Genomic DNA, 16753 nt, shown 5'->3' on the forward strand with positions numbered 1-16753 from the left:
AACGCAGTTTGTGCCCCCCCTTTCCCAGGAAGCGACTGGAAGTGTTTGGGAACAGTCGGCTGTTTACCTCCCCCACCCGAACAAGCTGGCTGCCGAAAAGCACGTTTTCTGCCCTGAAAGAGCGGGCCCGGTGCTGTGCGTTACGGACGGAAGACGCTGTCGTCACCGTACCCGGCACGTCACCAGCACTCCGGCCACACGCGGTGAACACCCGCACTGCGGGGAGGGCCGGGTGGGCGCACCCGAGGCGGTCATCTGCCGCCCCGCCACCCGGAGCCACCCCACGGCGGGCACGCGTGTGGCAACGGCCGCGCCCCCCCGGCCCTGCTGCTGACGTCACCGCGGCGCGCCCGAGAAGGCCACGCCCCCTCTCGTCGCTCTCCCACGCGGGGCGCGTGGCGCCAGGCCGCCTGCCCGCAGGTAAGAGCGGCGCCTCCCGCTGCCCTCGCCCCGCGCGTGGGGCTGCGGAGGCATTGCCCCCCCCCCCCCCTCCTCCCCCCCCCCGCTCCGGCCCGAGATGGGCCTGCCCGCTTTCCCCCCTTCCCCGCCGCTGGGTGGTACGGCCGGGGCGAGGCAGGGAGGGGAATGGAGATGAAGATGAAGGCAGAGGCCAAGGCCTAAGCCTAAGCCTGCCGTTGGGGGAGGGGTTAGAAACGCATTGTGTGGCTTGGGGGTGGATTTGAGGGTTTTTTTGGGTGCGTTGCGGCGAGTCAGGGCCTCTGGTGGCTGCTCGCCCGGGGGTTATCTCGGCCGCGTCGGTTTGCGGGCTGTGGAGAAGAGACGCGGAGGTGAGGTTGGCAGCAAGGGGTCGTGTCCGAGCACGGCGGTGTGCTGTAGGCAGCAGCCTTGTAGGGGCCCTTCGAGGATACGTCCAGCTCCTTTAGGAAATCTGGAGACCTAACGCATTCGGGAAGTCGGGTCAGATGCTAAAATGCCATTTTACCGCGTCTCTGGAGGACCGGTAAGGTGTTTCGCCTTTCACAAAGAAGTATTAGAACAGGGGATTTTGGTTATAAACTGTTGGGAAGGCCTCGGTTTGCATGTGCGTCTACTTCACTTGGCCTGCATGTGATCGAGGAACCCCTGTGTGGCCCGAGACCTGAGCTAGGCTGCAGGGGATCTGTAAGTCAGTGTTAAACAGTCCAAATTTTTATGTTGTCGCTGTCCCAAAGGCGTGAACACTCCTCCGTAACTTCCCAGAACTGAAGGTCAAGTCGTGTGTGGTACAGGTTTTGCTAGTGAGTATAAACACAGTTTAGTGCGTGACTTGTCTAGTTACCCATGAAAGAGAGAATATGGACTATAAGCTTTCCAGCTGGAGTCTTGCCTTGAGGGTGGCTGTCTCTAGGAGGTCTGTACTGTAGGCAGTAAATGGTTAGGTTCCTATTAAAAGTCAGTACAATACTGTTGCAACTCAAGGAACCTTGAGAACTTGGTATTTATTGTAAGAAGAGGGTGTTTTTCAAAGAGAAGATGCAGTTTGCACACACAGGCCATGGTTAAAATAGTTCAGCAGCACTCTTTTCCCTTAACAGAAACGCAGGTGAGACACTGAAAATTACTGAGCTCAAGTACTTTGTAATAAAGTAGATCTTGTTATGGTTCTGTCACGTTCCTGCAAAGGTGGTGATATCCCCTTCCTTAGGCTTTGTCACAGCTTTCTGACTGCAAGCTCAGTTGCTGCTAGCAACTTAGAGGGGATTTTGACTTGCAAGTTAACCTTTAGATTGTGCTAATTAAAAGGCCTCATTTTTGAGACAAAAAATGGAAGGACTTGATTGTAAAATAAATAAAACCTGAAAAGTGTCTGGCACACTTCTTGGTTTTAAAAATATAAAAGAACACTTCCAAGCTAAACCACTTGGATATTGCTAATCTTGTGGCAGTATGACCCTTGCTAAAGAAGGCGCTTAATGCAAGGCTATACCCGAGAACTTGAGAAACTTGAAAGTGATTATTAGAATTCTTAGGCTTCCTATCAGAAACACGGTGCAGAAATCACACAAACTTTTCTGATAAGCACATTTGTCTTTGAAGTGGTTTAAGATTTTTAGAATAAATTCTTCAGCTGTGCATAGTTGCTCTGTTTTTCATATGAACTACATGTATTTAGTGAAGATTGTTTTTAATGGCAGCAGTGGAATATTGTAGGACATATATAGAATGGAGTGGTGAACTGAGGAAAAAATATCAATACCTTTAAATAAATAAACAGTGCACTGGCATGGTACTGGTCACTAAATCTCCAGGTGGCTGTTGCAGAACCAGAGCTGGAAAAGACAGCACAGAAAGGAGAAGCAAAGGTGACTGATCGAGGGGAAACAATGAGGGTTAAGCTTCATATTGTTAACGTTAGGGGTGTTGCCAAGGGGATGTGGTAACAAACTATGAAAGCTTTGAGGTTGCAGACTTGTATCATCTTTGTATGAGCTCTTTTTGTTCACTGAAACTATTTGCTCTTCTCCATTCTTCACGCAGGCTTGCGGTGAGGCATTCTGCTGAGCCTCGGGGACACGCCGTGTTTAATTACCTCTTCACACGGACAGTGTGCCCCATGCATGCTGTTCTGTATAAGTTCCATTTTTCTGTGCTGGGAAATTGCTTGAGTTCTTTTTTCCCCATCTTCCTCTGTTCTGCTGGTTCTTTGTTCTTCCTTCCCATGTCAGGCTGTGGTTACTGCCATGTCCTCTCTTCCTGTGCCAGGCCAGAGTGCATCTCTGTTTTATCACATCTGTTTCAATCCCTGTGAAAACTCTGTGTCCACAATTGAGTTTTCCCTGTTACTCCCTCACTTCTGTAATTTTGCAGATTCATTTTCTTTGCTGATAGTAGTTGATCTTTTTGTCAGGTTATTAGCTCTTAAATTCTATTTAGGGGATAGGTAGAAAAGATTTCCTGTGTTTTTCTCCTGCATCAATAAGATTGATGCTTAGAATGCAACATCCTGCAGCTATTGTATTATTTTCAAACAAAAAGTGTGTAAATATGCTTCTAATACTTGAACAGAGTCTTAGCACTGTCAGATAATGAACAGCCAAAATAGATTTGCGTTGCTGCTCTAAAAAGTAGAGAAAGGTACTGCATGAAGTACAAATACAGGAGCCTGAATTCTGATAAAAGGAAGTACTTTTTCACACATTGTGGAACTAGTGGCTAAAGGAAACAAAGGAGGTCAACAGTTTAAAAGGATTAAAAAACTCCTTGGCTTTAATTCTGGATATTCATGGTGCTGATACCAGTGGAAAGTGGCAGCAAATTTTAGAAGAGGTAGTAAGCGCCATCGTTTAGAGCACACAGGAGCTATAGACTGGAAGCAGGTTACTTCTCATGTGCTGCAAATTTGGTTGGACAGAAGTATTAAGCAGTGATTGCTGTCACGAACAAAAACCCACTGTGTGTCAACTGTTTTGTGCAAGGAGATACGATTTTGCAGCACAAGAAGTTTTTGCTGGGTTCAGTGCAACTAGAAGTATATGTTTTAAGGACCAGTTTAGACATACAAATTTAACATCCCTTTAAAGCCCCAGTCTTGAACTGAGTTGTGGTAGCATAGCCTGAGTGTGAGAGCTTTTATGAAAACCTCTCAGTAAGAAGTGTTCCAGACATACCTAAAGAAAGCTGGTTTCATTATTGTACTTACTGATGGGTGTACTGACAGGTTGGAGCTGAACAAGTGCCAGGATATATTGGATTTGTTCAGAAGAGGAAATGACTATGTCATCAGAGATGCTATAATCTCTGATTAGAGAGAATAAAACTGTTTTACAATTCATGCAGATTGAGTTGAAGCCTTACGTCAAAGTTGGTTTGTGTGGATATAGATGGGGCTGTAGTGAACATGGGTTAAGTCAAGCTGAGATACCTGTTTTCTTATGTGATACCCACCATGGGCTGAAGTGAGCCTCAGATATTATTCCCTCCCTTAAAAATTTAGTCTTGGTTAGGATAAACTTTGCTAATCCTTTGAGGTTCAAGAGGCTTTATCTCAGTGGCATCAGCAAGAGCCTCATGGCTGTGGGCTGTTTTGTAGGGGGGGTTCTGTGCACATTGAGGTGCTGACTGAGCCTAGCTTTGAAGGCAGGGTTAAAAAGGATTGCTCGGCTGTTGCCCATTTGTAATATAGTGTAAATTATGCATTGGGTAACTACCGTGGCTTGAGTTGGGATATTTTTAAGGGGATCAAGATAAGCCTGTTGGTGCATATTTGGTATTTCATGGTAGGCTTAATTAGTTTTGCAATGAAAATCTTTCTTGCAAACAAGATGGTGCGTTGGCGTTGCAAGAGCGCTATGACTGATTGTACTAGATGTGCTCTCCAGCTGCCCCAAGCTGGCTTTAGTAGCAAACCAGATCTGTGGACACAGTGATGACTAGCCCGCAACTAACTATTCATTATACAGCAATAATGCTGAGGAGTGTCTGTCCGATTAGAGCCTATCATACTTAGAGCTCTGCAAACATGGAATAAAGTGGATTTCTCTGCCCAAAAGACGTTTGTGATCAAAGAAATTAGTGATGATCTCTGGTAACTTTAAATTTAAGATGCTTGTTACTCTGTTCTCCTATAGCCACAGCAGTGAACTGCAGTGTTAGAGCAGAAGGGACATCTCTGCTGCTCTTGCACATCAGCTACATTCACTGCAGGTTGTGAGTCAGAACTCACAAGAGGGAGGACAGTGTCAGTTTTTAGGAGTTAACAGAGATGGCTTGTCAATATTGATGTTGCTAATGTGTTTGTTTTGAATATGAGAGCATTTTTATATGCCCTGACCTAAAGGTGTTGGGCTTATTTTAGTTTTTTCTCTGCATAATCTGTTAAATATCTATGAGAAAAGGGAGGTCTAGTTTTGTTAGAGGAATAATCTGAAAAAATAAAAGATCTGAGCTCAGTATGAAGACAAGGCCTTTGAGTGCTTAAGAAATATTTAAGAATTAACATGAAGTGTGAAGTGAGTTGCAATTTTAAGCAGAATGAAGGATGCTAAATTACTTTTGTGTTCTGTTTGCATGCTACAAAATGTTTCAAATACACCGTTTTCATCCTGAACTTGCAGTTTTAGTTCTGAACTTGCAGTTTTAAAACCGTGTGTGTGACGCTGACACTGAGCATTTTTTAATTCTGTCTTTTGGGGTTTCCCATTGCCATGTTGATAGATGCATGTAGCTTCCATCACTTTCACCACGCATCTTCCGCAAAATCTCTCACAGAGGTACCCAGGGCCTAATTAGTCTGGAGCTTTCAGTATGACACATACAGTTTTGCTGGGGGAGTGGGCAGGAAGGGGGGTTTGTTTTTGCTTTTTAAGCCAGCTGGCAATTACTTTCTAAGGCTTGTGTTAAAGCACCAGATATAGTAAAAGATTATTCATAAAAGCCACCTGTGAATTGTCTGCAGTTTCCCTTTTTCCTTTTCTTACCTTTGCATGCCAGTCGTGGGTGTGCTTTTCTTGAAAGGAGCCTGCAGAGTTCTGTTCATTCTCCTGAAAGATAAATGTGAAGATGGATGATTTTGTCAGTTGTATTGTGCACAATCATCTTTGTTGTTGTTGTTGTTTTTGTTTTTATTTAAACTTCCTTAATACAGCATTTAACTCAGTGGGATCTTAGATCAATAGCCACATTAGCACTATGGCAAACTTCTGATTGTCACCTGTTTAGTCTTTGTTATACAGTCTGCAGAAGATGATATATTTTCTCTTGCCTTCTCCTTTTCATATTTGTGTCTTTTCTGTGGTTCATGATGTCTGGTATTTCCCTCCCTTTCCTTTTTGCACGTTGAGTATATTACTTGCTATGTTTTATACTATGTCGACTGGAGACAAAACAAGGTGTTCCTTGTTTTCTAAGCAGAAGTTTACTTAAATGTAGTCATGTTTCTGAATAAATGAGAATTTATTCAGAATTTTTCAGAAACTTCAGAATGTTCAGAAATTTTCCACCTGTGGAAACTCATTTTAAAAGACATTTTTTGGTCAGACTTAAACTCAATGAATAAGTTTTCTCATGAAAATGGTTTACTTTTGTGATTTAAAGTCCTTTTCTTCCTTGAATATATTTCTCTTTTATGCTGTTTTCCTGAAAACTACATGGCAGTTTTTGAGCTTGGGGTTAAAAGGGAAAGTTGTTTCTAGTAGATTGATGTTATGAAGTCATACCGTGTTTTTCATCGTTATTTGTTTGCCTCCATGTCCTTAATCAAAGTAGGCCTTTTCTCTTCTGTTTTATGTTTAGGGTTGTGAACTTTCTTTTGCCATATCAAAATTAAAGATCTTACAAAGTATTGTCATCATGCACACAACCACAGATTGTGCTCTGCATCATAAGTGACATCATACTTGACAATGCAAATGCTGTCTTATCCTTATTTCCCTTAGAATTCCCCATTATTCACATGCTCACCCAGCAAGTTTTTTCGTAACTTCTCTTATCTGAATATTTGTACTGTCCTTAATTTTTTAAGCAGGATTTCTGTGCCAAATAAAATTTGGTTGCAAGTCACCGAATTCAACAGAGAAAACCTATGTATAAACATTGACTTCAGGAATTGAATTTAATTTCTGCTTGTTCAAAATATAGAGAAACACTTGTAAAACTTTGAGGGAAATTTTGTTTGTGGCTTAGTAACTGAAATATAACTATTGAGGGCACTATAGAGTTTAGAGAATCACTGATGTGGTCTTAGTTCCTTCCATCCTTGGCTTTGTCATTCTGCAGGTGCGACTGTGCAGTCTGTGTGTTGATTTTGGCAGAAACAATTTTGTGGAGTTTCCGGTGTACACATTTTCTAATGTAGTGTAAGTTTGCTCTTGTTGATTTAATGTTATCAAAACTCTTTTAGGCTGTTGACGGCTGCCTTACTGTTGGCATGTGCCAACACTGTAACATATCCTGCTTAGAGATTAGCGATGTTGAAACAACAGTCTAATGAAAAGAGAGAGGTCCCTACGCAGCAGGAGTAGGAACTTGCTAGTTCCTGTTGAAATGAACAGAAAACACACATTCAACACGTTCTTCCCCCTCCCTGGACGGAAGGAGTGGACTTCTCAATGGAGGGTACTGTACAGGGGCTAGTGTGCAGCCTTGTTCCATTGAAGGCTGATGCTTTTTTTTTTTCCCCCCTTTCCTTGCTAATTGGCAGTGTTAAGTAAATACTTTGTGGTACGAGGGCAAACTTAATTCTGCTTCATCAGACAGCAATCATAGAAAAATATATTTTGGACTGTATCAGTTATCTTTCCTTATCTCTTCCTTTATTATCCTTTTATATTATATCCTTTTTTATCTCATTCTTTAGGTCTAGCTTGGGATATTGGGAAGAATATCACATATGCTGTAGTGACTATTTATCCTTGCAACTGCTGTAAAATAGCTTGAGTTACTTTTGATGCACATTCCTGCTACAGGTTTTTGGTGGTGGTGTTTTTTATTCCTGTAGTTGCTGGTGCTGGATGCCCTGATAAAGGGAGAGAGAAAAGTTGGAATTTATCACTGTGTTCATGCCTGTCCGTCAAATTAAGACCATAGTAGATTAAGTACTGTAGTGATGGTAAGCTCTGTAGATGATTGTTGGATTGGATTACACCCCTCTCCCTGTGTGTGTAAGTATAGTAAATTTGTATTGACAGACGCTTTCTAACCAAGCTTAACTGTATTAACAGCTGGGAAAATCTAGTTTCTTCTGTAGCCTTTGAGTACTTTTTTTATGCTGTATTGTATGACTAAAAGTTAAAGACAAACATTGCTTCTAGACTCTTTTTAATCAATCTAAGAAGGGTGATTATAATGCAGGTGGCCAGGACAGAATGAAACACAAACAATACTACTGTAAATGGCACAAATAATTGTATTGGTAGTTTGCCTTTCTGTGGGCAGCATCTTGTAGGTCCAGTTCAGCTTGCTTGCTTAGCTCTGTTGCAGCTGACCGAAACAGTGTTTACAAGTGTGAGTTACGTGGTAGGGTAGGGAGAGGACCTTCCACATGTCTTGGTTAGTATTGTGCTTCTGTACTCAAGCTGAGAAACAGCTCTGACCAGGATGAAAAGTCATGCAGCTGAGTAGGATTATAATTCTAAACTATGCAAACAACAGCAGTGAAACTGGGCTTATTAACTGGCTGATCGTATTTCTGGAATCACACTGCTGCGGTTAAAACTGGAGTTCCAGACAAGCCTGAGTAGCTCTACACTGTTTTTCCTCCCAGTCTTCCCCGTTTGACCTCCAGAAGACAATATAAATAAAAAGAAACCTCTCACATGTACCACGCTCTTGCCAGGAAAAGTGAAAGATCAAATTGTTATCTAAAACAAACTCCAGCGATGTGACAGCTGTTTACTGTTTCTTGATGTTTGCACAGTCTATGTGGCTTGGTGTTCATAGATGAAGTGCAGTTTCTCCAGCTTATGTTCCTGCCCTCTGTACTCAGTGGCTGGGCAGTGGGATTATCACGCTGATCCTAAGTAGGAAGGACTATGTGATCCAGGTGCTCCCGCTGTTCTTGATGCAGCTCACCAAGCGGGCAGGAAAATGATATATTTCTTCTTTCTGTATAATGTCCCAAAAGTTGTTGCTCAACCAGTAGAAGTAGTAGAAAATAACATAGCTTTAAGTAACATTAACTTTCCAAGGTAAAACTTGATTTATGATTTGCCAGGAATTAAAGATAGCAATTTTAAGCCAGCAGCCAGATGGCTTGGCAGTAGCCATGCCGTGTTACCGTGAATGCTGGGATCAAAAAAGGGGTGCTTTGGGATTTTTTCACATCTTTGCTTATCTCACAGTTGCTGTGCATAGATGTGTCTACAAGATTTCCAGAGTATTCTGAAATCCAAAAATCAACCCAGCTTTGTTACTGATAGAGTTCTATCGCAGATCCCCATAGAGAGTTCAGAAAGCTGGATACAGGGTTCACGAGAAGAATTTCTTGGACCAACTCCTAAATTTAGCACTGGAAGATGCAGCTGACCCTGACATAACTGGTGCTGCATAGCCGCTTTAAAGCTGAAGTAATGTCTGTTCCTCAGGCAGGCTGAAGCCATATCCCTGTGTTTTGTTTTTTTTCTTTTTTTGTATCCTGCCTGTTGCTTGGTGTAGATCTTTACATACTGTGATTTATAGAGCACTTCTTTTAAACAAGCAAATAATTTCTTTCTATCATAGACCATAAAAGCTAAATGCCGGTCTGGGACTCTTATGAGAATAGGTGCTACAGTCTTGTAATTTGTAACACTCCTTTATGCCATTTTGCACGGCAGTTAGGAGATATCCACAGGATCTTTAACCGTGTCACTATTGACATTACCTGCTAGAACTCTTCAGAAGTAGGCCTTTCTTACAATGTTTAACGAATGAATGCTAATGCTTTGTATTCCAGATGGAAATGTCAGAAGATATTAATATGGAAGACTACCCCACTGAAATTCATGATTATCTTGCAGCATTTGAAAAATCTCTTGATTCTGTAGATGAGATGCTGAAGACAATGATGTCAGTGTCCAGGAGTGAGCTTCTCCAAAAGGTAAAGAATCTTCGATTTGATAACCTTTTTGTTATTAATACAAGAATACCTAGGAACCCGAACTGAAATAAGAGGGTCTGTTAGGCCAGCCACCGCACAGAGAAATAACAAATGCGACACTTCCTACCCTTGATAACTAATATTTGAAATTCTTACATTTCTAAGATATCCAGACCATCTTACATATTAAATAATGAAATATATGCCTTTCCAAGCTGAAAAGTGGTGATCTTACTAGTGAGTGATTTAGGTAGCGGACATTCTAGCTTATTCCTGACCTTCCTTTGAAGTGCATATGGAGTGCTCTTTCATAACGGAGAGGTTATTCACGTTTTTGTCTGAGACCTTTTCACAACGAACTTAATGGAATTTGGTATACCCAGAAGGGTGTAAAGGTGAATTGATAGCAGTGAGAATTGATCCAATTCTAGAAGTCTGGACTTGAAGAACCTGGTGCTTGAAAAACTGAGCTGTCTCCTCTAGCTATGTTGTAAGTGTAAGTCTGCAAAGTGTGGGTTTTTTTTTTTCAGAGTGTAAAGACAGAGCAAGGTACTGCCCAAAGACTTCAGATAAGCCTCTGTATCTTTTAAGATTTAAAGCCTACAATGTAATTTCTTTCTGTAGGGCAAGAAAAAGTCAGCACATGGGGGAACTTCTTTATCCTCTAAGGATTTCTAACACAAATAAATTATGAGGAAAACAGTCTTGACAACACCGATCTTTTGACAGTATCCATGTTAGAACTAGTGAGCTGTACAATGATGTTATCAGAGTTTCTGGAAATCCTATAGACTAAAATAATAAATTGACTTTGACAGTCAAGGCAAAAAAACCCTCATTACCTTTATTCTTCCTTTGCTTTACAGCCCTAAGTATTCCAGCATACGTTGAACCATCTACCATGTGTAGTGTTAATGTTCATTGATTGTCTGTAGCTTACTATATTCGCATTTGAGCTTAAGCAATCTTAAGACTTTTTTTCTTCCATTGATAGGAACAACTATTTTGAATTAAGTTTCTGTGGAAAAATAGGGACTTATTTCTGACTATGGGAACAGTAGCCTAAGAGCTACATGCCACAAGATTTTTGTGCTTTTGGCCATATGAGACTGTGGCATTTAAGATCAGATTGGGAAAATGACTTGTAGAGGAGAGAATGGTTCTGTGTTGGCATGGAAATAGGCATAGACATGGTCTCAGTGAACTTGTGGTGCAAAATCATGCTTGCTCAATGTGTATTTTTTTATGCATACAGTCACAATTATAAAATGTGTATATTACTAAAATATGTGCACATCTTGATTAAAAATGCAAATGTGGTGGGTTTTTCTTTTCATTCTAGTTAGACCCTCTTGAGCAAGCAAAGCTGGATTTGGTTTCGGTGTACACGTTAAATTCAATGTTCTGGGGTAAGTATGTGGTAGAAGGAAAAAGTAGTATTTATGATTGCCACTTGAACACCTTCTAGACAGCTGCAAGCATTAAATAATAATATTTCATAGCCAAATAATTAGACTCATAATTACTCTGAGGACCCGAATTATTGCTATCCATAGGGTAAATTGAAACACCAAAACAAAAATTGATATTTGCAAAAGCTGACTTTGCATGTGAGGATGTTTCGTTCTGTTCTTTCATGGCAACCTTTTATCTCCTTTTAAAGAAAGTTTAACCATGTTAGAGTTTTTTTATTTTAGCTTACAATATTTGATTATATTAGTTTGTCAGATACTTAACAGCACAGTTGACTCCAATTGTTATTAATGATTTTATGTGGAAACTACGGTTTTCCTGTGTGATTGATTGGATCCTCAGTAATGATGGCCTTCAGTTTCAAAAAAATCATGTGTTTTTCTTATAGTATACTTGGCTACTCAGGGGATCAATCCAAAGAAACATCCAGTGAAACAAGAACTGGTAAGATTCTTACACTGCATGCACTGCAATATCTTACTTGCACAGGACAGTTAACTCATATAGAAGCAAAAAAATGTTTGTATCTACGTTTAAAATTGATATGTTGCCATAATAGCACACATATGCTTCGTGGTGTTATATAATGTTCGTATGCCTTACTGGGCTCTCTAAATTAAGAAAGTCATATTTTTAGTTCCAAACAGTACTGTTTAAAGCAAAGCTGTAGTGTCTGCTGAAATTAGAAAAGAACAAGATGATGAATGGTGTCATCTTATCTTTTCTCCACCTTTGAGAATTGGATTCTGAACAGAGTAGCTTTTCACTTGTATCTATTAAATGGAAAAATGTTACATGTCTGATAATAATTTATAACTTCCAGTATGGCATTTTTTTCTTATAAATACTTGGAATAATGATAATCTCTGAAGCTGCCTTTTCTTACTTTTGTATGACTCTCAAAGTATTGCGTGGTTGATTTACTAGCAAAGACGGGAAAGAGCCCCCCTCCCCCTTCCAAGTTCTCCATTAATTCATTTTCTCAGCAGTAAAGAATCCAGTTCAGCAACAAAGCTAAAAGCTTTTTTGGCACCAGTTGTATGTGTATTGTCCAGTAATTCTGCATTAGTGACATATTTACAACCTATAATAAATCTTTTAGGTTTGTCTTTATATTCCATTTAGATGCATGACTACAGTATAGAAGGCCAGCTATCTTGAAAATTCTGCTGACTTAAAAATCAAATCTTTTAGCCTGAAGAAAAAATAGCAATCGAAACTTACAGCTACCCATTTTAATTCCTCTATAAATGAAAATACTAAATCTGGGCAATCGTAAAATACTTAGCTTAAATGTAATCCTTACATAACCAGTGGAACGGAAGATAGGACTGAAAAATGTGGAAAGCTAGCCTGAATAACAAGAATATGGCTATTTTTAATTTTATGAGGTTTTCAATAGTCTAGACTCTATCATATTAAAAAATTGATTGGTTAATATTTCATGAACGTTCAGTCAGTTTCTTGTTCCTCCTATATTACATAGTGTCTGAATATTGTGTTAATTTAGCAATACTAAAAAAAATAAATTTTATTTCTTCTGCTGTGGATATTTTATGCTGGTATTTTACTTTACAATTGCCAGTCATTTTAACTCTGAAGAATGAGTGAATTATCATAGCCTAGATTCTTATCCAGTTCTCTTCTCCTTTTACAAGTATCAATGTGAATGAATGCATATTTGTTCCTTTCAAGAGCATTGTAATGTTCTTACTCATGTGGAAGTAGAATAAAAGAAGACTGTTCTGTCATGATTGTCTTGTTTTTCGAATTGCTCTTCTTGTGTACATACAGGGAATACACGGGGATTCAAACTATATTAATAAAACTCACATTCAAGCTATCAGAGTTCATTTCTTTTGTCACGTTGATATTTGTCAGCTCCCTTTTCCCATGTTGATAGATGTAGGTTCACCATCTGTTCTCATTAGCCATCTCAGTTGCCAAAGAAGTATCACATTCTATCATGATTTCAGACCCTGTAAAGCTCTCCTCATTAAAGCTATGGTTTTGGTACAGAAAGAGTGGACAACTTTTTGACAAATCAGTTGCTTATAATGGTCACTGAAGAATTGAAGATCAGTTCTGTAGTGTAAGTCTTGTTAACTTTTGTTCTTGATTCAAAGAGCTGTCAATGGCTGCGTGAGAAATGTGTGGGTTACATAATATCAACACTTATTTGGTTAGCAGTATCCATAAATGTTCTGTTAATCCACATTTATAATTCGGGTATCAGGTATAGTGCTATATGTACGTGTATATACATGCTACCGTTGTTTGTATTACGGTAACATCTAAAGGCCCTGGGGTTGAAAGCCATGTTAAGCTAAATATGTAGACATGAAATCTATCAAACAAACTTCTATGTATTTTACAGAATTACTGTGTCTTCCCTAGTCAGTGAAGAGAAGCAGGCACTTAACAGAGGGTGATTCTCATCTTAGAGGGGTTTAGTTACCCTCTCAAAGTATTTTTCTTTATTGATTGCAGAAGTAGAAGAGGATGAGTAGGCACATAAATGAGATTGTTAAGCTGGGAGGGTATACGTAGGTGGGGCTGAACCCAAGCCATGCTTTGTTCAAAAAAAACCTTAAGACACCAGATGGCTATGATAGACCAAGATGGCAAGAAAGTATCCCCTTGCTTTATGGAACGGCAGTGGAAACAGGTTTTTTTTGGTATTAATGGTCATAAAAGGAACTTCTGGTACAGCTGGAAATTCATCAGGTTGCCTTCAATAGGTTCATTGATAAGCCCCCTTCACCATTTCAGGATCTTAACTGCAAGACTTCTGTGTAGTTGCATGTGTAATCTTGTAACATCTTTGATTTTGTGTAAGATGCCTTTTTGGCTTTGCTTAGACATGATGAATTCCTTTTTTTTTTTTTTTTTTTGTAGGCAATAGTCAGGCAGTATAACTCATCTATAAATATGTTAAATATCTAAATATTATTTTACCATCTTCATATAGGCCAAACTCCAAGTTAAATTCAGTATTTTGTTTTCTAACTTTGCTTGCAAGAACAATTCTCATCTAACTGTAAATTAGATGCAGAGTCTTCCACCTCTGTAGGACTTTATGTTCCTATGACAGTGGATGTCATGCAGATATCAGGGTGGTGGTACCTGTGATGGAAAATGGTAGATATCTGTGATGGACAATCTGCTAAGGAGGAAGCCTCAAGTTTTCAAAGAGCCTGGTATATATGTGTAAATGATGCTGTATAAAATCATGATGTGTTTTTCTAGGTATTACAGTTATAGAAATGTACAGTGTTGGAGAGCTTCTAAGCGTTGATTTTATTTTAGCAGCAATCTTAGGAGAATGGTGTGAAATACAATTTTCCTTTTTTCTTTTTTCTTTTTTTTCCCACCCCCCTAGGAGAGGATAAGAACATACATGAACAAGGTCAAAGAAATAGCAGACAAGAAAAAGGCATCCAAACTTGATAAAGGAGCTGCTTCTAGATTTGTAAGAAGTGCACTCTGGGAACCAAAACCTGAAAATGAACTTACCTCCAAAACTCCTGCTAAAGGAAAAAAAAGAAAGATGGACTGAATCTTTGTTTTCCCCGATATAAATTAGAGACATCTAGAACTTATTTTGAAATGTGTTTTGCGTACTGCGTGCATCTTGCAGAGGTGCTCTATAGCAACATCTTAAGTTATACTTAAGAATTTTCACATGATTGTGTTTTGGCCACGTGTCACTGAGGTGGTTGCATTGTATGTATATCTGAAAGTGCCGTTTGATGCAAGAGAAGTAATATTTTGTTATTCAAGTGATAGTGACCTGACATACAGTTGCTGGTAATAGATGCTAGTGTTTTGCTTGTAATGCCTAAGAATTTTGTTGTTGTTGTTGTTGTGTTTTTTTTGTTTGTTTGTTTGTTTTTTACTGCTGGATGATTGACACTTTTTTATATGTCATTAATCTCCTGCATATTAAAAAGTCTCAAACAAAGCTACCGAGTCTGTGATGTTTATGAAAGAGCCATGTTTAATTTCTCATTACATCATTGTGTGAAATGCTGTATTTGTAGAGTTTTGTAAAGTTTATTCACCGTGTTTTAAACTCTTTCCCTTTCAGCTTCTGAACTTGAACGTATGCCATATTCCCTTACTTCTGTGGCCTCTCAGAAGACTGGGCTTCAAGGGCCACAAGCAAACAGCCTGGATTCCACTTTAAGCCACTGTGTCTAGTCAATGGAAAAAACAGATATCCCCAAAGGGCAATTTGTAGCATCAGAGAAAAGGAGCAGGCTGGGCACAGCTACTGGGAAACAGCACATGCAGGAACTCTGTTGGAATTCTGGCTGTAGTGCTCATCCCTTACTGCTGACACTGTGAGGGGGAGAAAGGCGCTTTGAGGTGGTCAGAGTGTGGTCATCCATTGCCGTTTCTCAGATCTTCATCAGGGAAAGCACTCTGGTGCCGTAAAATCTACTGCTCTCTCTTGCATATATTCTATTGTTTTTTCTCAAAATGTGCTGCTTAGTCATTTAGGAGAGGAGGTGTCTTGGTTTCTTCAGAAGAACCTCACTAGCTCATTTTTCAAGACACTGCAAAGCAAAACTCAATTATCTGCCCAAAAGCTATTTAACAGTTAGCAGTAACCTAACTATTTATGAAGGGAAAATAAACAATTTAGTTGACCAAAATGCAGTTTGGGTAGCACTTTACAAAACTGGTTGTGAAATATTGTTAGTTTGAAAGACTAAGTGGTAAGAATAAATTAATCTAGTATATCTATAGTACTGCAAGCTGAACGACGTGCAGTGGATGGTTACTGCCCTTACGGGGTTGTACTGCGTCATGCAGTTCAGAACATGGACTAAATTGAATTAGATGCTAAAATGAAGGTTCTCTTGGCCTTGACTATCTAAAAAGACATATTTGAAAGTAAAAGTTCAACATATTGGCAGGTTTAAGTAATGTTGCATGTCTCTAGAAACTTTTTCAGTGACTGGTATGAGTTTACACATTTTTGTTTATGATAAACTCTGAATAAATAGCAATTCCGTCAATCCAGCTAACAAGAGAACTTGCTTGTATATATGTTCATGTGGGTACCTAACTTTGCTGCCTCACATCTACAGGACTGCTCATGTGAGTATGCATGTCAAAGGCCCATAAACATTTGCCAGTTCCAAGCTCAAATGAGAATGCTTTATTTCTACAGGTTAATGTCATGGTTATGCCAAATGCAAGAGCTGTTGGACTCAGGAGTGTGGGTTTTGTGCAATTAAGGTTAAAAATGCAAAAGACTCCGAGTGTGTTCTTGACCAAAGATAGCAATACTCATGAAAAGCAGTTAGTTCTTCTCTTGGTGTGCCCAGTAGGTTCAGACAGAGTGTATTTGGAAGTCTGTGTGTCCTGTCTTGTACCCCTTTCAACCTGTTACTGCAAAAGACAGCTGTAGACTCTTATAAACAGACTTCTGGACTTTGTGTGGAGGTAGAGATCTGCATGTGCAAAGCATGAGGTTCAAAATGTTAATCTAAAAAAAAAAAAATTAAATTATAAAAAAAGTCAGGTGTCCTATGCACTAATTGGGAAGACAGCAGGATAGAAGTGGTCTGAGGTGGCACAAGCCAGAGCACTTTAATATAAAGATTTTCTAGGAGATACTACTTTGAGAGGCATTGTCTTGAGGAAATGAGTAGCTCAGCTTGTATTTACGCACAGTACTGTTAATTAAGAGGATTGAAGGACATTCCCATTACATGATTTTCCTCTTAAGCTTCAATTATAGCTTTTGTTTTA

At 39.6% G+C, this 16753-nt stretch overlaps 1 protein-coding gene across 1 annotated transcript; it reads left to right on the forward strand.

The window, feature by feature from the left end:
- Positions 1-381: 381 nt before the first annotated feature.
- Positions 382-14887, forward strand: C1D (C1D nuclear receptor corepressor). The gene is made up of 5 exons (XM_086460858.1): positions 382-420; positions 9371-9514; positions 10857-10923; positions 11376-11431; positions 14370-14887. Exons 2-5 carry the CDS (start codon positions 9371-9373, stop codon positions 14544-14546), a joined length of 444 nt encoding a protein of 147 aa, XP_086316984.1. The 5' UTR covers positions 382-420; the 3' UTR covers positions 14547-14887.
- Positions 14888-16753: the final 1866 nt, after the last annotated feature.

The sequence above is a fragment of the Leptosomus discolor genome, chromosome 2 (genome assembly GCF_034619465.1).
Source record: "Leptosomus discolor isolate bLepDis1 chromosome 2, bLepDis1.hap2, whole genome shotgun sequence".
NCBI classification, from domain to species: domain Eukaryota; kingdom Metazoa; phylum Chordata; class Aves; order Leptosomiformes; family Leptosomidae; genus Leptosomus; species Leptosomus discolor.

What these genes read in the sequence shown, in the direction of transcription:
- C1D (XM_086460858.1), top strand. Translation starts at nt 9,371, where the DNA reads ATGGAAATGTCAGAAGATATTAATATGGAAGACTACCCCACTGAAATT. An exon ending in GGAGTGAGCTTCTCCAAAAG is followed by an intron (nt 9,515 to 10,856) that starts GTAAAGAATCTT and finishes TTTTCATTCTAG; the next exon opens with TTAGACCCTCTTGAGCAAGC. An exon ending in GTTAAATTCAATGTTCTGGG is followed by an intron (nt 10,924 to 11,375) that starts GTAAGTATGTGG and finishes TTTTTCTTATAG; the next exon opens with TATACTTGGCTACTCAGGGG.